Source organism: Schistocerca cancellata, chromosome 12, assembly GCF_023864275.1.
Source record: "Schistocerca cancellata isolate TAMUIC-IGC-003103 chromosome 12, iqSchCanc2.1, whole genome shotgun sequence".
NCBI lineage: Eukaryota > Metazoa > Arthropoda > Insecta > Orthoptera > Acrididae > Schistocerca > Schistocerca cancellata.
The window spans coordinates 31,593,107-31,619,378 of NC_064637.1; the positions used below are offsets into that span (position 1 = coordinate 31,593,107).

Below are 26,272 nucleotides of genomic sequence, written 5' to 3' on the forward strand. Positions count from 1 at the left end.
TTGTAAGGAAGACGTGGGAAACCTAAGACAATAAGGCGGATGCATAGGGGGTGGGGTGGTGAGGTGAGTAAAGTAGAAAGGCCGAAGAGGAATAAAGGGGACTGGGTGACGATAGTATTACGTCTAGTTGCTTAGGCAGTCGATATCTGCCAAAATGCTACGATGTCTCAACTCCGTTTGTCCATTCAGGGTTTGGTGTGCAAAACGACTAATTGCTCTCATAATTTCTACCTCCTCCAGGATGCTTAAAGTGTGGGCCTTGTTTTCTCGATGTAAAATTCTTAAGTTACTAGTGAGATCGGTGACGGAATGCCTCTGCTCACGAAGGTGGATACTCAAGGAAGATTTCAAGCTAGAAACCCTAAGATGTTCTTTAAGCCTGGTGCTAAAGCTTCTGTCGGTTTCACAGATGTACCATGTAATTTTTCCTCCTATCTACGTAATTCTGTAGCTCTCAATTCGTTCGAGCAATCAATCATTCATGATAGGAAACACAGTCATAGCTCAGTCACTCAAAATGATTCTGAAATTTTACTTGTTAGAATGAAATCAGGCGATGATTCTTCTTCTGTGCAGGCTCATGCTTTGCGGCTGTCTGCTAATCTGTACAAATAAAATGCCTCTAATTTTGGGAGCGTTGTATAATCAGTCGGGAAACCTCAGATCAAGCGGATATTTGGCTTTGATGAAGTTTAACCTTCCGAAGAAGTAATGGAGCTCTTGGATTATTAAATGCAGGTTCGTATCCAGTCTTTCGGAAGCCCTTCTGATTAACAACTACGCAATATATCGATAAATATCATTAATTCTCAAATTTCAAATACACACCTTTTATTTGAAGGAGCCATCTATATATATTTCCTTTTAATCGCACAGTTCGTATCAGTTATCTTCTGTGATAAATCTCAATAATCAGATGACAGTTCTTCCAAACCAAGCTCAGGCTAATCGGCACGAAGACAATCCCGGAAGTTCCCTTTCTTTTTTTTTCTGACAACCACCAGAGAGAGTACTACAAAGAATACTTATGCGCTCATGGCATAGCTATTGTATGAACTACTTTTCGCATGGATTCTGCGAGTATGAAGATAGAAAATTAGTAAACGTCATTCAAGGGTAGAATTGTATCAGAATAATTCATCGAATATAAAGAGATATTACAACCACATGGGGCAATCATTGCAAGTAATGCAATACAACCCGGTTGCACTATATTTGGAACAAGTGACGTGTTCTTTGTGCCTATACTTTGTGGCAACATTACTGGGAATGAAGAAAGCCGGTTCAATATTTTTTGACCTCAACCGTCTGTCGATCCTTTCGGAAATACTGCCGAAATACGGAATTTTATGATACGTGATACTGGCGGCCTTCTGACTATCGGCAATGCTAAGGATGCTATTCGTTGCGTTGGTTTTTCTTATCTTTCTGAGGATACCCCGATTATATCTTTCTGAGAATACCCAGATTAATACCATTGACAAACTCACTGTCATAGCCGTTTTTTTTATCCGAAACTCTCTATCAAAGGCTTTCTTTGACAACGGGACACTAAGGTGCCTATACAAAAACGACCTGAAAGCCGACATTTTGTACTTAATAGGGTGGTTGGGCGAGCTATGGATCACTATATCGGTGGTAGTTGCCTTTCTGTAAATATGGACTTCGACTTCAGTAGCACATAAGGTAATTTTAAGGTCCAGATATGGTAACATCGCCCCCTCATTGTGCTGAGGAGTGAACTGAATGTCCTCGTGTAAGCCATTTAACGCGGGCACGGACTGACAACATTTCTCGCGTGTCCCATTGAAAAGAAGTAGAATGTCATCTATATACCTATACAAAGCTACGATCTTGCTAGCACATATTGGAAACTTAGTCATAGCATCCGACTCAAAAGCTCTCATGAATATATTGGCGAGACACTATGACAAGGGGGACCCCATTCCAAGACCTTGTTTTTGAAAAAAGCTGTCCTCCCCAAATTTGAAATAATTGAACCTTAAAACCACTTCCAATAACTTGAGTACGTCATTGATTTCGTTGCTGGGTCGTCCGCTATGCTCTCTTAAATTCTGAGCCACAATACCCTGCATCTGATCTGCTGGAATGCTAGTATATGTTGTTGACGTCCAGGGAGACCAGATGAGTTCCTGGTGGGATGGTTAACCTACAAAGTTTTTAGTTAATTGTCCTCTATTGTGGATGTAGAAGGAAAGTGGGTGATGGTAATGTTGATCGTGGTACTTTGCAATCATCTTCTCAGTATTGTAACCAACCTCACTACGTGCGTTAACACTCTGGCGATCTGGCAAGTCGTCTTTACGTAGCTTCATCAAAGCTCGGAGTCTTGGTGCTACTGGGTTCATAGGAACAATATTCTTCTTTCTGAACGGATTTGAAAAGGTTGTGGTTGTATTAAGGGTCTTTTTTAAACTAGCCAAATATCTGTTCGTAAGGTCTACATTAGACTTAACGATGTCATTATCTACAAAGAAGGATTGCACTTTATTCACATACTGATCTTCGCTTAAGATAACAGCTCTTTTTCCCTTGTCCAGCTGGACAATTAGTGCTTTATGTTCATCGAGTTTTTCGTTAGTAAAGTCCAAAATAGCCTTATCACTGTAAAGTCGCCTCTTGAATAAACCGGACCCACTGCAGTCTGTACGCCAAAGCTACTTCATTGCGTTGAATTGTGGTTAGGTTGGCACCATCTAGCGCGGAGACGGTGTGGGAGATCATCGAACTAATCTGCTGTTGATTGGTCGCATGACTGATGTTGTATGGTAATCCTTTCGCTAAAAATGAAGTTTCTTTCTCATTAAAATTAATAACAGAAAGATTACGCACTCTAGGGTAAAAATCAAAACGACGTTCAGTGACCTGCTGATCAACAATCTGGCGGCCCTTCTTACGTAACCTACCTAGCTTATCGTAAAGTATAGCACTAATACGTCTCACTACATCCTCAATGTGTTCGCGGGCCAAGTCATATTGCTGCCGGCTTACTAACCTGTAAAATGCTAACAGGTCTAAATACAACCCCTTATTCACTTATTCATCTGATCCTTTTTTTTCTTCATACAAATGTCTTATTTCACATCTGGTATAACTTTGCGAACACAGTGCTCTGGCATTGTTTATGAATTTTGTTTATGACAAGAGCCACTCGGCTTCATGTAATCTATTGTGCTATCATGTGATGTAATAAGTGAGTACGTTTGCCTCACAAATATTTTTCTATTAATATTTAATTATGTTTGTAAAAGTAATGTTCTAACTGGAGTATACATTTTTAGGACCACTACTTCTAAAGAAGATATTTTTACAAATTTCGAAACCACGGTCAAGGGCTAAATAAACCTTCATTTGCAAATGGTTGGTTGAGTTTTCAACGTCTTCAGTGATTACAAACTAGAGTCACTTTTGCAAAGAATTTGGTAGTAGGAACTCACTTATCAGCATGATGTTGCACCCCCTCTGACCTGGTCGCATGCACTCAATCCGTTAGGTAGGGTGTCATAAAGTGTCGTTATCTCCTGTAAGAAGCTGCTCTCCCCCCCCCCCCCCTCACCCTTTTATGTGGAAGTGCTTGAAAGATTGCCGCAAACACGTCCCCCGAGTGCCCTCGAGAAATACCGATTCGGCTTTATAGAAGACACCCAAAACGCCGTGACGGCATCTCTAAAGAGGATCACAGAAAGCGAGTTCCAGAAGGTGTTCGTGCAGTGGGAATCACACCCTGTATGCCTCCCCCCACGTTGCCATGCTGTCCAACAATGGCCCACTGTCACACCCAAATGCTCTAGACTAGCCGACGAAATGAAAACCCGCAATAAGACCCCTTTCAAACTCTTGGCAGGTGCTGATAACGCTGTCTCATCCAAGTATTCAACATCTACGTGTTCCTAACAGTGAACACACAACATGTGATGCTGTTCACACCCCTTGCATACAAAACCGGTCGTGGTAACATTAAACACGAGCAAAACTAATGCACTCTGGTGGTTGTTCTACCCGAGAGAGATTCAACTCTGATCATTTATATACCTGCACGAAATTACATTGAGATCAGACGATGTGTACTGAGTGCTTCACTTTTTCTGTTAGGCTGTGTATTTTCGCGTTATTTTAATTTGCGTTACATAACTTTCGTGTTACTGAAATTTCGCATTATTTTACTTTCATCTTTTTTTCCAACGAAATTTTATTTCCGTGGTTTAATGTGGTGGTATTTTATTTTCGCATTATTTTTGTTTCTGTGGTATAGTGTTGTGTTATTTTATTTTCGAGTTGTTTTGTCTCTGTGTTGTTTCGTAGTATTTTCTTTTTGCATTATTTTATTTTCGCCATTTTATTTTTTCAAGTCATGTTTTTTAGCTTTTGTCTTATTTATTTTCGCTGTATTGTTTTTGTGTATAATTTTTTTTCGCGTTATTATACTTTTAAGCTACCATATATTTTCTCTATAACAAAATAATACGTAAATAAAATGCCGTGAAAACAAATAAGGGATAGTGAAATGTCGTAGAGGTAATGTAAAGTGAAAGAGAAAGTAAAATAAAGCGCATGTTGGAAATTCGATAATAAAATCCTAAAAAAATAAAATAACTTGGTAGTAACATATCGCGAAACAATAACAAAGTAAAAACAAAATGATGCAGAAGTAAAGAAACACGAAAATAAAACAACAGAGATGTGCAAAAATGGGACAGTAAAATATCATTAATGTGAAATAAATGAAAACAACATGAAAAAAAACAATTTGAATCATGGTAATCATTAAATAATGTGAAAATAAAATAATGGGAGAATATAATGACGCAAAGACGAAACATCACGAAAATAAAACACTGCAGCAATAACTTAATACAAAAATGTATACTGCAAAAATAAAATACTTTAGCAATAAAATGATGCGAAAGCAATAAACACGAAAATCAAACAAAAGGACAAGTAAAGTAATCACAAGGTAAATATAACTGAAAGGGAAAGTAAAATAAGGCGAAAGTTAAAAATCCGAAAATAAAATCCATTGAAAAGTAAAATAAAGCGAAATAAAAATAATGCAGTAGTAAAGAGAGGAGGAAAGGCAACATCTAGGAAGTAAAATGACGTCACAGTAAAATATCGCATATGTAAAATAACACGAAAAGCAAAATAACGCGAAAATAACATGAATGTGAAACAAGGGCGAAAGAGAAATAACGTGAAAATGTGGTAACGGGAGAATGTAATGATGCGAAAATAAAATACCGGAAAAATATAATAGGGCAAAAATAATATAATGTGAAAGTTAAAAACACGAAAATAAGGTAACGGTATGGAGAACGGAAGTAAAGAAACACAGAAAAAAAAGCAACAGACAAGTGCAATAATGGGGTAGTAAAATATCATGAATGTAAAATAACACAAAAAGAAAATAATAAATGTGAATCAAGGCAACCGTTAAACAAGGCGAAAATAAATTAATAGAAGGATACAATGAAAGGAAATAATTATATATAAAGACAAAATAGCACTCCGTCTCAAGGCCACGAGTGGCCTACCGGGACCATTCGACCGCCTTGTCATCCTTAGTAGAGAATGTGGATACGAGGGGCGTGGGGTCAGCACACCGCTCTCCCGGTCGTTATGATGGTAATCTTGACTAAAGCCGCTACTATTCGGTCGAGTAGCTCCTCAATTGGCATCACGAGGCTGAGCGCTCCCGAAAAATGGCAACAGCGCATGGCGACCTGGATGGTCACCCATCCAAGTGCCGACCACGCCCGACAGCACTTAACTTGGGTGATCTCACGGGAACCAGTGTATCCACTGCGGCAAGGCCGTTGCCATATAAAGACAAGGTATCACACAAATAAAATAACACAGTTATAAAATAATGCAACAATTAACACCATGCAAATATGATACTTCAGCAATAAAATGATGCAAAATAACAAACAATGAAAAGTAAAGTAACGGAAAGGTAAATATCACTGAAAAAGAACATAAAATGCGCGAAAGTTAAAAATGCAAAAATAAAATACTACGAAAATAAAATCCGTTCAAAAATAAAATAAAGCGAAAAAAAGTGGAATAGCTGCAAAATAGTGTAATGCAATAATAAAGAGAGGAAAAAATGCAGTAACTGGGAAGTAAATAAAACGAAAAGGAAATAAGCACGAAAATAAAATGAAGGGGAAACAAGGTGAAAGATAAATAACACGAAAATATGGTAATGAGAACATGTAATGACGCAAAAACAAAATACGGCAATAACAGAATATCGCAAAAATAAAACAACACAAAAATAAATATGGGGAAAGTAATGTAATGTGAAAGTTATAAACGAGAAAATAAGAAACCGGTATGGCAAAAATAAAATACCATAAAAAATAATCGCCCAGGTAAAATAACGGGAAAATACAATATCACGAAAAACTAACATGTAAGTACTGAAATGGGAAAATAAAATTACAGGGAACTAAAATAACGCGAGAGTAAAATACGCGAAAAGAGAATAACATAAAAGTGAAACTGGGCCAAAATCAAATAATGCAAAATTGAAGTAATGGGAGAATATAATGACACAAAAGTGAAGTACCACAGGAATAAAATAAAGCGAAAATTAATGCCACAATTATAAAAAACATGACCCCAGTAATCAAAAGAAGCAAAAATAAAATTCAGTAAACAAACTGAAGCGAAAATATAGCTGAAATTAAAAACCCAAAAATAAAATACCGCGAAAAGAAATCCCACGCACAATAAAATAAAGCGAAAGTAAAATAACACGAATTGGTAATAGCCGGAAAACAATATAATGATACGGTAAAAAAAGACGAAAATGCAATAATTGGGAAATAAATTAATGTAGCAATAAAATAACATGAAAAGAAAAAAAGGCGAAAATAATATGAATGTGAAACTTTGCAAAACATAAATATATTAATGGGAGAATATAATGATGCGAAAGTGAAATACTGTGGTAATAAACTAACGCGAAAATATAATACCGCGAAAATATAACACCGCGAAAATAAGGAATGGGAAAGTAAAATGGCGCAAAAGTTAAAAAAAGAAATTAAGATACCAAAAAAAAACCTATAAACAACGTAATGCGAAAGTAAAATAAGGCGAAAATATAATACCACGAAAATAAAGTAATAGAAAAAGTGGAAAAATAACAGGAGTGTAAATAATGCGACAGTAAATTGACATGAACGTATGATACTGCAAAAATAAAATAGTTTGGTAATAAAATAAAGCTAAAGTAAATTAAAGGGTAAGTGAAATGACGTAAAACTGGAATAAAGTGAACATAAACTAATTTGAATACGTAATACAGCGAAAATAAAATACTTACCATTTAGCGCAATATTTAATTAGACCAAACAGCAGTTTCACTGCAACATTTTTTTATTTCAGAACTCACTTCTGCCACCTTTCTTCTAAAAAGTGAAATTAGGACGTGGGAACTGGTTGGGTTAAGAGTTTCATACCGTTTTGCGGACGAACAATTATGAACTTCTTTATACTTTAGTCACTATTTATAGTTTTGATGATAATGCCTTCATCGAGACAAGATGTAAACCTTTGAATAAAAGCATGAATTCGCTCTGAACAAGCAAACACTTCAAACACACGAACTTTCAGTGAAGTTGACACTCACTTATTCCACATATGTCATGATCTAGTGGGGCCATTACCTTGTTCTCAAGGATCCACATATCTCTTAAGAATAACGAACACATACATTTCCACTGAAGGACGTTTCTGCAGATACGTTATCAGTACTGTACTGTCTTATCATCATGGATTCCATGTTTTGGAGCCCAACTTTCAGATGACTGGACTGACAATTTACCAATAGCTTTATGGGTCCATCTACTCATGTGATACTAGAATATAACACCACCACTGTAGAAATTGTTGGATGTGAGGTCTGCCAGTTATGTATAAATCGCTTACTACATGAGAATTAGACTTCAAGTTCATTTTCTTTGACCCTACGCAAGTGGATTGTGATATTTCAACTTTCATTTTCAACTCAAAGCAGTACATGGGCAATTAAACAAAAAATGTTCATCATTATGGTACAGCATCTGTTTGATCCGTCCAGAACTTATGACCTCTTCAGACATATTCATAAGATACAAAGCTCTAAACTACCTGCAGTATACCACATGTGACACACTGATGCCCTGAAAAGTACCTGGTTGTTGAAACACCTTACAGTCAGAATACTGTCTCCAATGACAAGCTCGAACCAACCCTACTGCTGAAAATTATGGATTCTAGTGAATAGTGTTTTATTCATCTCATAACATACAATTTCTAATCATATGATTAGTGTACAGGAGACACGTCAAAAAAATGGATAACGCAACTTAGGCCTAATTGGTACAAAGAATATTAACATTAATATAAACTTTTATTTTTCTTTCCTCCCTTTTGTGAAGGACAGATACATTTACACACAAGACTATGTAAATTTATCCTGCTCAAATGTTCAGTTCATCCTTGATGAACTCATCAACAGTGTAGTAGCAGCGTTTGACAAGTATATCATATAGCTTTCTTTTCAGTGTCTCTAGGTTCATACTCAGAACATTTTAGCTCGTTATGAATTTTCATTGCCATATACAGAGGAGACTGCACATATATGTTTAAGCAATGACTGGGAAGCATAAAACTGTCTTTGTTCTCGTGTTATACGTGTGATTGAAAAAGTTTTTCTCGAATAACTCTTAATTGCTGTGTTGAAAGATGATAAGGAGGGAACTGTTAATAACTGTTGTTTTTCAAATAGTGGGCGACATGATGTCCTTGGATGGGCAGTACACATGTCCCTTATTATTCTTTTCTGTAACTTTAGTATGCGCAATATATTGCTTGAATTTCCCCAAAAAATAATACCATACCTTACAACTGATTGAAAGTAGCCGTGGTATGCAATTTTCCTTGTATTCATGTCTGTTGCGCCAGCTAATATTTGCATAGCAAATGCAAAGCTATGTAATTTGGTTAAAGGTAGTCAACATGTTTATTCCAATTTAAATTTTTATCTAGGTTTAACCCTAAAAACTTCACAGAATCCACTTCTTCTATGTCCTGGTTTTTATGAGTTATTTTAATTTCTTGGGGCTTTGACTGTTTTGTTCTGAATTGGACCATGTGGGTTTTGGGGATGTTCAATCTTAATCCATTTGGTTGGAACCATGTTTCTAGTTTGTTAATTGTGTTTATTATGTAGAGAGGGATGTTTTCTGGCTCCTGGTTTTCAATTAATACAGATGTATCATCTGCAAATAAAACCGATGGAGCATTTACATTGTTCAGTAAATCATTAACATAGAACAAAAACAAAATAGGTCCTAGAATCGAGCCTTGAGGGACACCTTGGGCTACTGTTTTCCATTTTGAATAGTAATTTGCTGCGTTTGATGAGGCAATCACTCCTTGTTTCCTATTTGATAAGTATGAAGTAAGCCAATTTAGAACATTACCCTTGATCCCATACTTGTCAAGCTTATAGATAAACAGTGCATGATTTACAGAGTCTAATGCTTTTGTGAGATCACAAAAGATTCCTGCAACTTTATTATGGTTGTTTAATGATGTACTGATCTTGTCGATAAACTTGTTAATTGCATCAATAGTACTTTTGCCATGCTGGAAACCAAATTGGTTTTTCGTAATAGTATCATATTTCTCCATAAAATTTAGATTCTGCATAGCAGCAGCATTTTCAAAGATTTTTGATAGGACTGGAAGGAGGGAGATGGGACGATAATTCCCCATATCCTCTCTTGACACTTTTTGGAGCAATAGTTTTACTTCTGCATACTTCAGCACCTCTCAGAAGCTTCCTTGTTCAAAGGATTGGTTTATTATTTTAGGTAGTGGGTATCCTATTAATTTACACACAAATTTAAGGACTTTTGCTGGTAGTCCATCCCAACCTGCAGAATTTTTGTTTTTTAGTTTTAATATAATGTTCCCTACATCTATTGTTGACACTGTTTTGAATTTTGTGAAGCATTCAGAATTATGATTTGGTCCAAAGAGACAGACATTGTTCTCATAATCTGCAACATTAACCTCTGGTTTTACTACATTAATGAAGAGCTCATTGAAGCATTCTGAAATTTGAGCCAGATTTACAATGATCTCATCTTCAAGCTTAATTGTACTAATTCCATGTCTAGAGGCTTTGATACCTAATTCATGTTTTACAACTGACCACACTGCCTTTGATTTATTCTCATGTTTTAAGATTAATTTATTATTTGTCATTTGCTTTGCTGCTTTGACAACTTTCTTAAATGTACCTTTGTATTGTTTAACATATTCAATAAATTCAATTTTTTTATTATGTCTTACTTCCTTATGTAGCTGCCTTTTCTTAGCACTGGAGATTTTTATACCTTTAGTGATCCATTTTAATTTTGTCATTTTATTAAAATAAGTTTTTTGTGGGAACATTTCATTGAAAACACTTAGAAAATCGCTTAGAAATGCTTCAAAATTTGCTGTGCATGAAATATTTTTATCAATGTGCCATTCTGTCTCCTTCAGCTTATTATGGAATAGAGTCAACGTTTCTTGGTTGAAGATCCTTCTTACATAAGCTTTTTTACATCTGACTTCTCTACCTGCTCTGGGTAGCTCAATGAATAATGCTGAATGATCAGAAATTTCTAGATCTAGACAAAATTTATATCCATCTTCAAATACGTAATTCGTTAAAATATTGTCAATGTATGTAGCTGACTGAGCATTTTCTCTTGTAGATTCAGAAAAATTTAATTTGAAGCCATATTTTTTTTATTAAGTATGAAAATTTTGATACCTCACATGTTTCATTCAACACATTGATGTTGAAATCAGCAGCAACTACAATTTTTTCCTCTTTTCTTTACTGAGGTATTCTAACAAACTCTTGACATTTACGTAGGAAATGCTCAGTTGTCACCTTCCCTGGGATTCTATAAATTGATATTATAACAACATTTAAGTCCTTTAACTCAACACAGCAACCCTCAAAAATACACTCTTCATTAAAACAATTGAAGTCACATCTTACATGGTAATCTAAATCAGAATGAATGAGTATGCATGAAGCCCCTCGTTACTTATTTATCCTACAAAAGCTGGTAGCTACCTTGAAGTTTTCAATTTTATTTAAGATTGTTGTGGTATCACTACTAAGCCAGTGTTCATTTAAACAAATTACTTTAAGATTTAGAAATTCAGATAAAAAAACTTGTAGCTCATCTAACTTAGAGTTTCTGTCACATGAGTATTCAGCACTTAACCAATTTATATTACAATGCATTATATAGTTACTAGTAAAATCATCAATTTTATTTTTTAAAGACCTAATATTTAATAATGAGCCATCCTCACAAAAGCGTAGGTCTGGATTCTTCTGTAGCAGCCCATCAGCTTGCTCGCTTGGCTTGTACATTTCTTTATCACTTTGATATTGTGTACTTACATCCATAGTTATATTCCTGATGGCATTGGATCTGGATGGTGCTGAAGTGATTTCCATGGTGCCAGCCATAAAAAATCACTGCTCCTCTCTGGAGCTTTCCTTGTTCTGGAAGACACGCATACAGCAGCTTGTTTGTCTTCCAGTATTTTTGGAGCTTGCAAAATTTGTGCTTCATTTCTTTTTGGTTTGAACATTTCGTAATTTGAGTTTGTTTCCCAGCTTGAATGTTACTTTCTGGCCTATTGGTTTTAAACCGTTTAGTGATTTGACGCTGATTGATGGCTATATTGTTCGCTGCATGAAAAGAACGCTTTATTACTTGCGATCGATTTCCACTTGTCCTCGGTACTTCATTGCACCGCGAAATACTAGTAAAATTTTGCTGCATGAAAAGAACGCTTTATTACTTGCGATCGATTTCCACTTGTCCTCGGTACTTCATTGCACCGCGAAATACTAGTAAAATTTTTTTCCGTAAGTACTTCCTTTCCTAATGCATTCAAATGAAGGCCGTGAACTGTATGGAGCCTTGGATCCAAACTGTTTATGTCAATAACGTCTGCATTTACGAAGTGAGTACATATTTCACTGAAACTCTTGTTTGCGGCATGAATTTCACTGTTTGCACACGACCACCTCGGTAAATCGTGACGATGCGGGATATTTACAACGAGTACATTCGTCTGAGATAAATTACGGAGGCATTTTCTCAATTCTGTGCTAGCCTTGAACAACTCATTTCTATATACGTCATTTGATCCTCCCAGCAATACAACAAAGTCATCCTTACACAAACTAGTTACTTCACGTAATTTTGTAAGGTTTTTCAGTTCACTTAATGGAGCCCCAGGCTTCACGAAACCGTTTGCCCCGTAATTGTATTTTTCCGTTAGCACTGCGGCAATTCCACGGCCGTGGCTATCGCCTAACACACATATTTTTCCGTATCTTACAATGTTAGCAGTCGGAAGTTCGAGCAACGGTTTGTTTACTTTTTGTGGTTCATTTCGTAACTTTTCGACTTCGGCTGGCGTGTTCATTGAATCTTCAGTAGTGAATACTACCACAAGTTCGTTATACGTTCTAGTTTGACTGTTTTTATGCATTAAAGTTTCACTGTTTATACACATTGAAGTTTCACTGCTGCTTTGAGATTGTACTTTATGAGTGCAGTTTTTATGCATTAAAGTTTCACAGTTTATACATACTGAAGTCTCATTGCTATTTTGGATTGTACTTTCTGAGTGCAGTTTTCTCCCGACATTGTTTGCTACTTGTTTGCAGAGGTCGAGTCTTCTTGCTTCTTCAGCGACTCACATTTTTCCGCATGAAGTTTCTTTATGTCTAGTTTTAACTTGTAAACTGGATATTCGTTCGTTTAGCTACGAGATCTCGTCCTTACAATTTACACACGTATTCTTTGTACTACCGAAATTTACTTTTTTTCGCGTGTATACACGAATTACTTTTACACTCGCCGCGATCTTGTCTGGATCGTCCACATCAGCTTCGAGTAACAAGTGGCTCCAATCTTCAAACTTCCGCAGTGTGATGAACCATTCCAATGACCTATACATTCTGGCCCCACAGAAGTACATTAACATTATCAGCGAGACGAGAGTAGTGGCTGTAACTGATGCAGTGAAGTATAAATGCTGTTAGAAATATTTATACAAAACTTCCTGGCAGATGAAACCTGTGTGCTGGATCGAAACTCGAACTCGGGACTAGTGACTGAGCTACTCGAGCATGACGCACCATTACTTCCGCCAGTACCTAATCTCCTACATTCCAAATTTCACAGAAGCTCTCCTGTGAAACTTGCGGAACTAGCCCCCGTGGAAGAAAGGATATTGTGGAGAAATGGCATAGCCACAGCCTGGTGGATGTTTCCAGAGTGAAATTTTCATTCCCCAGTGCAATGTGAGCTGATATGAAACTTCCTAGCTGGTTAAAACTGTGTGCTGGACTGAGACTCGAATCAAGGACCTTTGCCTTTTGCGGGCAAGTGCTCTATTGACTGATGGGCCACAAGCTGTGGTTGGGTAGCACAATTTGTAGAGAATTTGCCTATGAAAGGCAAAGATCCTGAGTTCGAGTCTCAGTCCAGCACACTGTTGTAATCTGACAAGAAGTTCTGTGTCAGCACACATTCCACAGCAAAGTCAAAATTTCGCTCTGAATACTAATGCACAATGGACTAGCTAGTCTTTTGTTTCCAGTTAATATGTCCTCTGCAGCACTGTTGTTAAAATACATGTGCATTAATTATACACTATGTGATCAAAAGCATCCGGACACCTCTCAAAACATACTTTTTCATATTAGGTGCATTGTGCTGCCACATACTGCCCGGTACTCCATATCAGCGATCTCAGTAGTCATTAGACATCGTGAGGGAGCAGACATTGAATTTGGTAAGGTGACTGGGTGACACTTGTGTCATGTGTATGTGAGATTTTCTCACTCCTAAACATCCCTAGTTCCACTGTTTCTGAAGTGATAGTCAAGTGGAAACGTGAAGGGACACGCACAGCACAAAAACGTACAGAATGACCTCGTTTGTTGACTGACAAGAGACCACCAACAGTTGAAGAGGGCCGTAATGTGTAATAGGCAGACATCCATCCAGATCATCACACAGGAATTCCAAACTGCATCAGGATCCATTGCAAGTACTATGACAGTTAGGCAGGAGGTGAGAAAACTTGGATTTCATGGTCGAGCAGCTGCTCATAAGCCACACATGACTCTGGTAAATGCCAAACGATGCCTTGCCTGGTGTAAGGAGCATAAACAATGGACGATTTGGAGCATAAACAATGGACGATTGAACAGTGGAAAAATGTCGTACGGAGTGACAAATCACGGTACACAATGTAGCAAGCCGATGGCAGGGTGTGGGTATGGTAAATGCCCGGTGAACATCTGCGAGCACGTGCAATGCCAGAAGCAAAATTCGGAGGAGGTGGTGTTATGGTGTGGTAGTGTTTTTCAAAGAGGGGGCTTGTACCCCTTGTTGTTTTGCCTGGGGCTATCACAGTAGAGGCCTTCATTGATGTTTTAAGCATCTTCTTGCTTTCACCATTGAAGAGCAATTCAGCGATGGCGACTGCATCTTTCAACACGATCGAGCACCTGTTCATAATGCACGGCATGTGGTGGAGTGGTTACATGACAATAACATCCCTGTAATGGACTGTCCTGCACAGAGTCCTGACCTAAATCCTATAGAACACCTTTGGGATATTTTGGAATGCTAACTTCATGCCAGGCCTCACCCACCGACATCGATACCTATCCTCAGTGCAGCGCTCCATGAAGAATGGGCTGCCATTCCCCAAGAAACTTTCCAGCACCTGATTGAACTTATGCCTGTAAGAGTGGAAGCTGTCATCAAGGCTAAGGGTGGGCCAACACTATATCATTACCAATGGAGGTTGCCACAAGTCATTTTCAGCCAGGTGTCTTGATACTTTTGATCACATAGTGTAATTTTGTGTTGTTGTTCTGTAGTTCAGAGTAACAATAATTGCGATTAACAAAATAGTTGTGAAATTATGATGTTACCAGAGATAAAGTACAGATAGTGAAGAGTTATCTACAACGTGTATAGAAAACAGACTAGCTGTAACTGCCCAAGAAAATGAAAGGGACACCATAGCTAAGAAGAGAGTGAGACGATGACGTGATCCCAGGTTATAAAGTCCATATTTACAGCAAGCAGTAAAGAGAACCGCGGCAAAATCTGGAAAGTGAATTTAAGTTCAGGAAGAAGAAATGGGATCTTTCAGATTTGCTGACGGTATTGGAATTCTGTTAAACATGGCAAAGGACTTCGAAGAGCAGCTGAACAGAAAGGAAAATAATTTGAAAAAAAAGAAATAAGATGAACTCTGACAGAAGTAAAACAAGGGTAATGGAAAGTAGTTGAATTCAATGAAGTGATGTTGTAGGAATTAGAATAGTAAATCAGATGAAAAAGTTAGTAGATGAATTATTTTACTTGGGCAGCAAAATAACTAACAACAGCCAAAGTAGAGAAGTTATTCGAGGGCATGCCAGAAAGTAATTCCTCCAAATTTTTTATTATGATCTAAATATCAGTTGAGGTATTATAGACATGCATATTACTTGGTTGGCTTTGCCACTTTGCTGGCCCAGGTTGCAACTCTCTGCTGCTAGAGGGCTCCAAATTGTAGTGGGTAACATGATGGTGTGTAACGTAACTATGTCGGTGCATGAGAAACAGCGTGTTGTAATCAAAAGCATCAGTTTGAAGAGTTTGTCCTCACATTGAGCACAATCTCCTTCAGCATGACTCTGACAGATCATTTAATCAGCACTGTGACACCTGCAACGATCTAACACCTCTGGTCCACTGTCATTCATTATCCTTCATACAGTCCTAACTTGACCCCATCCGATTTTTGTCTGTTTCCAGGACTTAATGAACACCTTTGAGGACTTCACTTTGATGTGATGAAGCAGTGCAAGCAGAGGTGATGTTGTGGCTCCAACAACAAAGTCCGACATTCTACAGTGACTGCGTCAGCAAACTGGTCTCTCGTTGGGAGAAATGTGTTTGTTGCCACGGTGACAATGTTGAGAAATAAATACGCAGACATGAAGAATAAATGTGTAGAATGTTAACAAAGTTTGTTTTAATTAAAAAGCTTTAAGAGTTTTCACATAAAAATTCAGAGGCATGCTCTCATAAAATGCAGACTGACAATAGCAAGTACAGCATTTCTGGTAAAAAGAAATCTGTTAGCATAGAATATAAATGTAGGAATTAAGCAGTCTCTTCCGAAGGCACCTGTCATGGTGTAACCACAGGCAGAAATGAAATGTGGATGGTAAGCAATGCTGGCAAGTAGAGAACACAGGTAGAAGGTTCTTAAATACATTGCTACAAGAGTGTTGAAGATCAGATCAGTAGATTGAATTACTAATAATGAAATACTGAAATGAATTGTGGGAAAACGAAATTTATGACACAACCTGACCAAAAGAATAGACCAGTTAATGGGGCACGTCCTAAGGCATTAAGGGACCATTAATATGGCAACAGAGAGAAGTGTGAGGAGTAAAATTTATAGGTGGAGACCAATGTTCCAATGGCTACAGGTTGTAGTAGTTTATGTGGAGATAATGAGACTTGAACAGGTTAGGATAGTTTGGAGAGCTGTGTCATACTAGTTTCCAGACTGAACACAACGAAGTTGAGCTTATTAGCATTAAATATTGTTTTCTGTGACACCATATGTCTCGGTCCAGCACACAGTTTTAATCTGCCATGAAGTTTCACCTCAGCACACAATCTGCTGCAGAGTAAAGATTTCATTCTGGAAACTTGTTAAATGTTTTTATATCATAATAAGTCATCAGCTGACCTAATTTGACTTAATCGCCACTACTACATTTAAAATAACTCCCCATTTTCATGAGCATTCATGTAATATTCCATAGCACTTTCTTTAGTTTCTGTCCTTCCATTGATTTCCTCATTTTGATTGTATTTGCCCCATCTTTTATTGCTTTAAAAAGCGTTAATCTCCATATGTTTCGAGCCCTACTCAAATGGCACCCAGATTTTGGTAACCGCAATTTTTGTGTTAATTACAGGTTGTGGATCCTCGGGAAAATCGACATTTATGAAGCAGGTCAGGATTATTGAAGAAGGTGGTTTTCAAGAAGCTGAACGAATGACATACAAACCAATAATTTGCCAAAACATTATCTCAGAAGCTCAAAAACTGATAATGGCAATGGAGCTGTATGGATTTCCTTATGAATTAGAGACAACAGAGGTAACTACCTAAAGAACACAGACACTGAGTACATTGTGTGTGTGTGTGTGTGTGTGTGTGTGTGTGTGAGAGAGAGAGAGAGAGAGAGAGAGAGAGAGAGAGAGAGAGATAAGAGAGAGAAGAGAGATTTATCTCCAGATAATGTCCGAATAACCTGAATAATTGTATCGTACATAACTTATTTAGTTACTTATTGAGTTAGGTTTTTATTTAGCCATGGATAATTTGCAAAAATTATCAAAGATATAAAGTTAATTGAAAAAGGAAACAATTTTAAAAAATACGAATTCATGCATACAGTAATATTATCTTCTGTTGGTCCACATTAACATGTTGTGTTCTTAATTTTGATATGTTGTGTTCTTAATTTTGATATGTTGTGTACAGTGTTTTAGCAAACATATTTACAGTTTATCTTTACACTAATCATTTACATCACATGTCTGCTCACTCCAACAATGAATAAGATGTCGAACACAGGCAAGTGTCAAAAAGTAAGAATTATCTGTCATAAATTCTGGGCATAAGATTTAACAGGAAGAGTCATTAAACAATGGCATTTTTCTGTAGAATGACAGATAAAAAAAGTTAAGTATATTTCCAATTTACCCACCAATCATAGGGTGACCAACTCTCCCATATTTCCTGGGATCTCCCGTATTCAGAGACATTTTTTCATAATCTCCCGGCTCCCGCATTTTCAGGCTCAGTGGCCGTTTATTTCCCGTTTTTAAGTTTATTTTCCTTATCACGTACCAGTATGTAAAAATATTTTTCAATCATTTAAATTTTGCACGCACTGTCAGTATTCGTTCGTAGACAGCAGAGACAACTGATCCTATATCGACCTTCGACCATAGATGTCGACATTATGTCTATCGAATATCTTCGGAACGATCAACCGATGCTTGGCGGGAAAGTCACCCAGCACCAGAACTTTCCCAAAATCTACCCCTATTCCTAGACCTCTCCAGTGCTTTTCCTTCACCCTTCTTCCTTCCTCTCGAACCTTTCTGCCTGAAGAAGGAGCCACTGGCTCCGAAAGCTTGCCAATCACAACAGTCTTTTATGTGTGTTTTCTGCCATCGCTTGGTGGGTAGATTGTTTTGTCTATCCAATTAAATAATACAATGCACTTAGCTTTTCATTCTTATTCACTCATGCACAGTGTTTTAGCGGTAATCTCTGTCTTGTACGTTACCCCGTCTTCCACCGTTAAGCTCTCAGGTTTTTAAGTTTCGTCCAGTGCGGTCCCCAACACTCAGGCTTTCCTTCTCATCCTGTGTGGTAAGTCTCCTCTGACCCAGGATTCTGGCTGTCTTTTCCGAACTCTACCCCTTTTCCTAAAGCTCTCCAGTTTCTTTCCCTCCACCCCTCTTCCTTCCCCTTCAACCCTTCTGTTGGGAAAAGGAGCCACTGGCTACAAAAGGTTCCATAAGTAAGACTTTTTTTAATATGTGTGATCTCCTGCTGCATGTGGTCAGTATGATCTTTTAGCTATCCAATTACATTACACTGTCAAAAATTGATTATTTTCGTTGTTACAGACAGTTTATAGAGACACTTGCCACATGAGGATGAGCTATGTCCTATTGAAAAATGGCACCGCAGTATTGTCACATGAGAGGTTATACATAAGACATCCACGACCGTACCATTGCGCGTTCAGATTTTCATCAATCACTACCAGCTGTGACCTGAAGTTACACCTGATGATGCAAGGAGCAATGTTACTGTGCCTCTCCAATATATGGGAAGCATGGGACATCTTCCAGGGCACCACCATACTTGCTGACAATGGTCATACAATGTAGTATACAACTGCAGTTCATCAGTGAACTCAATGTGACACCATTCATCAACAGTTCGTACTTCCCAATGACTGCACCACTTCAAATGCAGCCATTTGTGACATGGTGTTAATCACAGCCAACATGTGGGACACTAATTCCCTAGTCTGGCTGATGCTAATCTCTGACAGTGTGAGATGAGACAGAATATTGCAGGGAGTCTGTTATTTGTTATTGAATGTTACATCATGCAGATGTGAAAGGGTTACGATGTGCTCATGCACAATACACCAGTCCCCCCCCCCCCCCCCCCTGTTGTGGTCATATATCATGCATTGGAATCTTGAGGATGAGTATGCCTGTCCTGACATTCCCACACACTCCAACATCAAGGCACTGTCTCATCCGAATACCCCAGAAATCTGGATATTAAATGATTTTACCAACTGGCCAAATAGGAATCCACAATGAGATCCAGTTCAGGCTGTGTCAAGTGCCGATAATGCTATATCACATTTGTGGCATCTCTATGTCCTTCACAGTGACTGTTCAATATGTGACACTGTCCACAGCCCATATGCACCCTACCAGGTGTGGAAAACACATTGGTCATGAACAACACGGAAAGCACTCTGTTGTCTGTTCTACCTCTCACAAAAAATTACAACTACAATACACACATCAAAAAAAGTTTAGCATCATCTCGATTCTGAGAGTTCTGGAACCTGTACAGAAAATTGGAATAGAGATCAGCATAAACATCATTTCCGCCCTTTCTATTGCTCATGAAAACCACACATTGCATGTTGCACCACCATACAGCGAGACCTTCAGAGGTGGTGGTCCAGACTGCTCTACACACCGGTACCTCTAACACCCAGTAGCATGTCCTCTTGCATTGGTGCATGCCTGTATTCATTGTGACATACTATCTACAAGTTCATCATAGGTCCAGATTGACCCACTCCTCGACAGCGATTCGGCGTAGATCCTTCAGAGTGGTTGGGTTACGTCATACATAAACAGCCCTTTTCATTTTATCCCGGGCATGTTTGATATGGTTCATGTCTGGGGAACATGCTGGCCACTCTAGTTGAGTGATGTCATTATCCTGAAGGAAGTCATTCACAAGATGTGGACGATGGGGATGTGAATTGTCATCCATGGAGACGAATGCCTAGCTAATATGCTGCCAATATGGTTGCAGGATGGCATACACGTATTGTAGCGGCGCCCTCCATGACCACCAGCGGCGTACGTCTGCCCCACATAATGCCACCCCAAAACAGCAGAGAATTTCCACCTTGCTGCACTCGTTGGACAGTGTGTCTAAGGCGTTCAGCCTGACTGGGTTGCCACCAAACACGTCTCCGACAATAGTCTGGTTGAAGGCATATGTGACACTCATTGGTGAAGAGAACATGATGCCAATCCTGAGAGGTCCATTCGGCATGTTGTTGGGCACATCTGTACCACACTGCATGGTGCCGTGGTTGCAGAGATGGGCCTTGCCATGGATGTCGGGAGTGAACTTGCGCATCGTGCAGCGTATTGCGCACAGTTTGAGTCTTAACATGATGTCCTGTTGCTACATGAAAAGTGTTATTCAACATGGCGGTGTTGCTGTCAGGGTTCCTCCGAGCCATAATCCATAGGTAGCGGCCATCCACTGCAGTAGTAGCCCTCGGGTGGCCTGAACGAGGCATGTCATCGACAGTTCCTGTCTCTCTGTATCTCATCGATGTCTGAACAACATTGCTTTGGTTCACTCTGAGACACCTGGAGGCTTCCCTTGTTGAGGGCCCTTCCTGGCACAAAGTAACAATGTGGACACGATTGAACCGTGGTATTGATGGTCTAGATGTGGTTGAACTACAGACAACACGAGCATTGTACCTTCTTCCTGGTGGAATGACTGAAGCTGATCAGCCATTGGACCCTTTCTGTCTAATAAGTGCTGCTAATGCACAGTTGTTTACTTCTTTGGGTGGGTTTAGTTACATCTCTGAACAGTAAAAGGGACTGCGTCTGTGATACAATATCCACAGCCAATGTCTGTCTTCAAGAGTTCTGGGAACCGGGGTGATGCAATTTTTTTTTTTATATATGTGTAATTCACTGAGCCATCAAAGACACAATTAGTATTTGTGAGTATCACTACATTGCCATCTATGGTGTTTTTAAGGCAAAGTCAAACCACATGGTGGTACAGCAAAATTTACTTCAAAGGAGGTAGCCTGCAATGCTGTAGTTATAAAGTTGTAATTATCACATCGAAAAAAAAATTCATAATTAATGTTTAGTTTTTTTTTCTAGAGATGTGTGTAAATTATCCACACCACAGTACTATCAGGCACTGATTGAGTGGCAAAACAAAGTGACACAGCACATTAATAAAGTGAAGCATGATACATTAATTCATTATCAGCAACAGTGGAAATGTACCAAGCTATTTCTGTTTGAACCAGTTAGCTAAAGGAGTCTTCTGTATTGGTCTATGCAGCTGCAACATTTTCACTGCTATCAAGGACTCCTATACGATAGTTTGTATTGTGAGGGTGGGTGCGGGGGGTGGGGAACTAAACCTGGGGGTATGGAGTATTTTTAACATTTTGAAAGCTGAATGGTAACTTGTTAGTAGCCACAAAAAAGTGTTGTTCTGGTCCTGTGAAAAACTCTTCATAATACTGACTTTTAAATCATTTTCTGGAAAGAAAAACACCCGACTACACTGTATTTTTTCTTTCCCTGAGAGCCAGGGGTAGGTCACGGCCTCCCCTCCCCCGAGCATGGGTGCCCTTGACTGCTACCGAAAGTGAATTACCGTGCAATGCTCCACTTTATTAATATTATGTGCCATTTTCTTTTGGTGCAATACCAGAAAAACTGAAAATATCTCAGGTAACCACATTTTCTTTAAGAAATATGACAAACATAAAAGAAAATTTCAGGCTGATCTCTTTTCTACCTGTCTTCTTAAAGACAACAGGAAAGGCTATCACCAATAAGGCCATAAATTTACTGAGCAAATCAAAATTTAATTTTTGAATAACATAATGGTTTTTAACAAACAAATCCATGAGTGTACCAGCTGCTCAATTCCTTGTTGAACTGATCTGTGGCATGGAAGAAAAGGACATATTATCCTATCTCAGCCTTGAAAAAGCTTTTAAATGGGTCAGTATTACAATATTGCTAGATAAATTGTGGAATTCTGGAATTAGAAGTACTACCTGTGAACTGATAAAATATTACCTGACTAATAAGAGGACATCGATTGTGGTGTAGCAGCTCAGTGATAAGAGCGCCAGACTACAAATCCAAAGGTCTCAGGTTTGATCCCCAGACAGTCCTAGAACTTTTCTGGCACTTACTACTACTTTCACCTCTGGCTACGTTTGTTGATGTGAATAATGCCAATTTGGATCATGATTTGGAGTCCAGGTTAAACCTTTAGTTCCCCTGTAAGTGGCTGGGTGAGTCAGTTCAAAGGTCAGACAAAGGCAACAGTAAACCACCTCCGACAGGATCGTGCATGTTAACGCACTGTGGTGTTCAAAACAACCCTCAGATTGATGAATTCTGCACTTTACTTTAAGAACATCAAATGATGAATACAGATCTGAAACCATTAACATTAAATATGGTCTGCGTCATGTTTCTGTGCTCAGGCTACTCTGCTTTTTTATACCAGTTGTCTCTCCTAAGAGTTGTCAGGCACATTTTCTCTGCTGTTTCTGCAGTTATTTGCAATTTTGTTTTTGTATTGTGTATCTGGGGCCAGCCCAAACAATTACAGCTCATCACGCCTTTCACATGACTCCCATTGTCAACAGAAAGCATACAGAGTAGGTTTGTTTCTCATTACAAACAAAATCATATTTGTCATGCCCATTCAATAGAGTGCTCACAAATTAGTCTACTGCTATATCTGGTTTAGCAATACGTATTAATAGGAACAGTAAAACATGAAGAATAAACATCAATCCAGCAGCGACTCAGTAGCGCTGCATGCTTTGTGGTAGCAGTCGGTGTGGGCCAGGATGGTGCTGAAGGTGCTGGAGTACTGCTGCTGGTTATTCCTCATGTCTTACTGTCTGTTAGTACATAGTGATAAAATGAATATTCCATTAGACAAATCTGAGACTGCTCTATCAAAAGGGCACATGAAATACTCTTCAAAAAACATTTTGTTTGTAACAGGAAACAAATGGATGTTTTCCATCATTAAAGACCTAATGACCAGTATTTGTTTCAGCTGACTCCAGCTAAACAATACAAAAACAAAATTGCAAATAACTGCAAAAGCAGCAGAAAAAATGTGCCTGATGGCTCTTAGGAGAGACATCATTAATATACTTTATGAAATACTGTTTTTTAGTTCTAAATAGTTCTATACACAGATCATATGTCTATTGTTTGTGCACGTGAAGCATACAATGAATTAAAATTTTGTAATGAGTTCCATCTCAGAGTAGACACCCACCAAATACCAGTTGTAGACATGAAGAGGCAAAATGACAATCAATGGTGTGGACGTATGCATAGTTAACCGGGGTGAAAACAGAATTGAATGTAACATTTCTTGGAATACTGATTCATAAAAACATGAGATGGGATTCACTGACAGAGGTGCTGTGTCGCATGGAGTCAAGTCCTTGGTAATTTTCTAGATGTTTGTGGCACCAGACAGTCAAAAAATTCCCATAAATTAGAGGCAGGTGGTTTCGGGTGCGGAGCTGGTGCACAAAAGCATGTCAGACGTGTTCCGCTGGGTCCGTAACATGCAAATTTGATGGCTGGCATCAACATGAGTTAATTATCATGCTTCTCACACCACTGAATAATGATTATGCCATTACGCTGTCATGACACAGATAGTTATCTCGCTCAAAGATGCCATTGCTTTTGCAGTAGCTGGCAAACAGCTACCTGGTATCATTTGTCCCAAGATGCTCATTCCCAGGAGCCGGGCCATGAAAGTCTGCCCCTTGTCAAAGTCACTCATGTCAATGGATTTTCCATTTTGTCACTAGAATGGTTCCTAAGGGAGGGCAGTTTTTGCCATGGGGTTATTATCACTTATGGTGACATGCCAGTTCCACCTAAAATATGTTTATCTTAAGTTGCTGGTGATTGCAGTCACTCCCATCCATTTCCTCACGTTTGTTTAGTACAGCCCAGACTTGTAACACATGCGGACCAGTGCAACAGTTTCATTTCCATTCAATGTAACATTTCTTTATTTTCTGCAACTGTTGCCCAACATAGCCTTATGCATGTTCCATGTTGGTGGCATGCCTATAAAGCTTTCCCTTAAAACGGTTGACATATATCAATGCCTGTTGACAGCTTAGGGTCTTGATTTAATTATCATTTCATTCTAAGAGAGTTGCACGGTCACCGATGGTATCGGTTCTTTTGGATATGTCCAAAAGAACAGATACCATCTTCATATAGTTAAGGCTAACTGGCCATTGACCTTCTTCTTCTGTGCTGGAGGCACGCACATTGCCCGACTCTTACGGGATGCAGTAAGATTGTCTGCCACGAGTAATGAGTGTAATGACCAGGGGCACTAAAAATGTAGTGTGTGGACATTAAGTTGTGAATGTGAGTCTCACAGGGAGCGTGCAAGGGATAAATCCCTGCAGTCACACTATCCTCTGTGCCCTCAGTGGCTCAGATGAATAGAGCATCTGCCATGTAAGCAGGAGATCCCAGGTTTGAGTCATGCAGTCAGGGCAAACATTTTCAACTGTCCCCATTGATGCATATCAATGCCGTTTGACAGCTTAGGGTCTTGATTTAATTGTCATTTCATTCTAAGAGAAATGCACGGTCACCAATGGTATCCATTCTTTTGGACATGTTCGAAAGAACAGATACCATCTTCTTATGGTTGGGATATTTTTTCTTGTCACTCAGCTCTCCACTGACTTTGTGCCATTTCATCTGTGCTCTAGTGTCAGGGAATGTATCACTGCCCAAAATTATAAATGGGCTGAGGTAGTTAAATGTCTTAGTTTGCTGGATGGCTGGTTTTCTCTGATAATGGCACCACTAACCTAACATCCACATTCTATATACTCAGTCTACTTGATCTTTCAGTTGGCACTGTTATTGCTTAAATTGTTTTTCTACCTCAGCATCTGAATGTCGAGATCTCAGCAGATTCTCCTGGTGAGAAGTGCATTGTTGGAAATAAGATCATCTGACATGGAATGAATAGAATGGGTGAGAACCCAGATGACCAGTACTGTTGTTTGATGTATAAAAGAACAGTGCTAGTTACAAAGTCCTGTTGGATATGAAGTATTTGTAATTTTCTCTTTCTAAGAAAGAAAAAAAGAAAGAAACAACAACAATAAAATCAACTTCAATAGAAGAAATGAACAGAGATAGAATAAGAAACTTCCTGGCAGATTAAAACTGTGTGCCGGACCGAGACTCGAACTTGTGACCTTTGCCTTTCGCGGGCAAGTGCTCTACCACCTGAGCTACCCAAGCATGGCTCCCACCCAGTTCTCACAACTTTACTTCTACCAGTATCTTGTCTCCTACCTTCCAAACTTTACAGAAGCTCTCCTGCAAACCTTGCAGAAGTAGCACTCCTGAAAGAAAGGATATTGCGGAGACATGGCTTAGCCACAGCCTAGGGGATGTTTCCAGAATGAGATTTTCACTCTGGAGTGGAGTGTGCGCTGATATGAAACTTCCTGGCAGATTAAAACTGTGTGCCGGACCGAGACTCGAACTTGGGACCTTTGCCTTTCGCGGGCAAGTGCTCTACCATCTGAGCTACCGAAGCACGACTCACGCCCGGTACTCACAGCTTTACTTCTGCCAGTACCTCGTCTCCTACCTTCCAAACTCTACAGAAGCTCTCCTGTGAACTTTGCAGAACTAGCACTCCTGAAAGAAAGGATATTGCAGAGACATGGTTTAGCCAGAGCCTAGGGGATGTTTCCAGAATGAGATTTTCACTCTGCAGTGGAGTGTGCGCTGATATGAAACTTCCTGGCAAATTAAAACTGTGTGCCAGACCGAGACTCGAACTCGGGTCCTTTGCCTTTTGCGGCCAAGTGCTCGACCATCTGAGCGAACCAAGCATGACTCCCGCCCCACCCTCACAATTTTAATCTGCCAGGAAGTTTCATATCAGCGTACACTCTGCT

General features: G+C 38.9%; 1 protein-coding gene and 1 pseudogene across 2 annotated transcripts in view; one reads left to right on the top strand and one right to left on the bottom strand.

Moving 5' to 3' along the window:
- LOC126109666 (guanine nucleotide-binding protein subunit alpha-11-like) overlaps positions 1 to 26,272 on the top strand; it is a 128,138-nt gene that overhangs the window by 42,922 nt on the left and 58,944 nt on the right. For both annotated transcript variants that reach the window (XM_049914710.1, XM_049914711.1), the window contains exon 2: positions 17,120 to 17,304. In XM_049914710.1, coding sequence (XP_049770667.1) covers positions 17,120 to 17,304 — 185 coding nt within the window. The remainder of the gene's footprint in view (positions 1 to 17,119; positions 17,305 to 26,272) is intronic.
- Positions 5,722 to 5,839, bottom strand: LOC126110033 (5S ribosomal RNA; annotated as a pseudogene).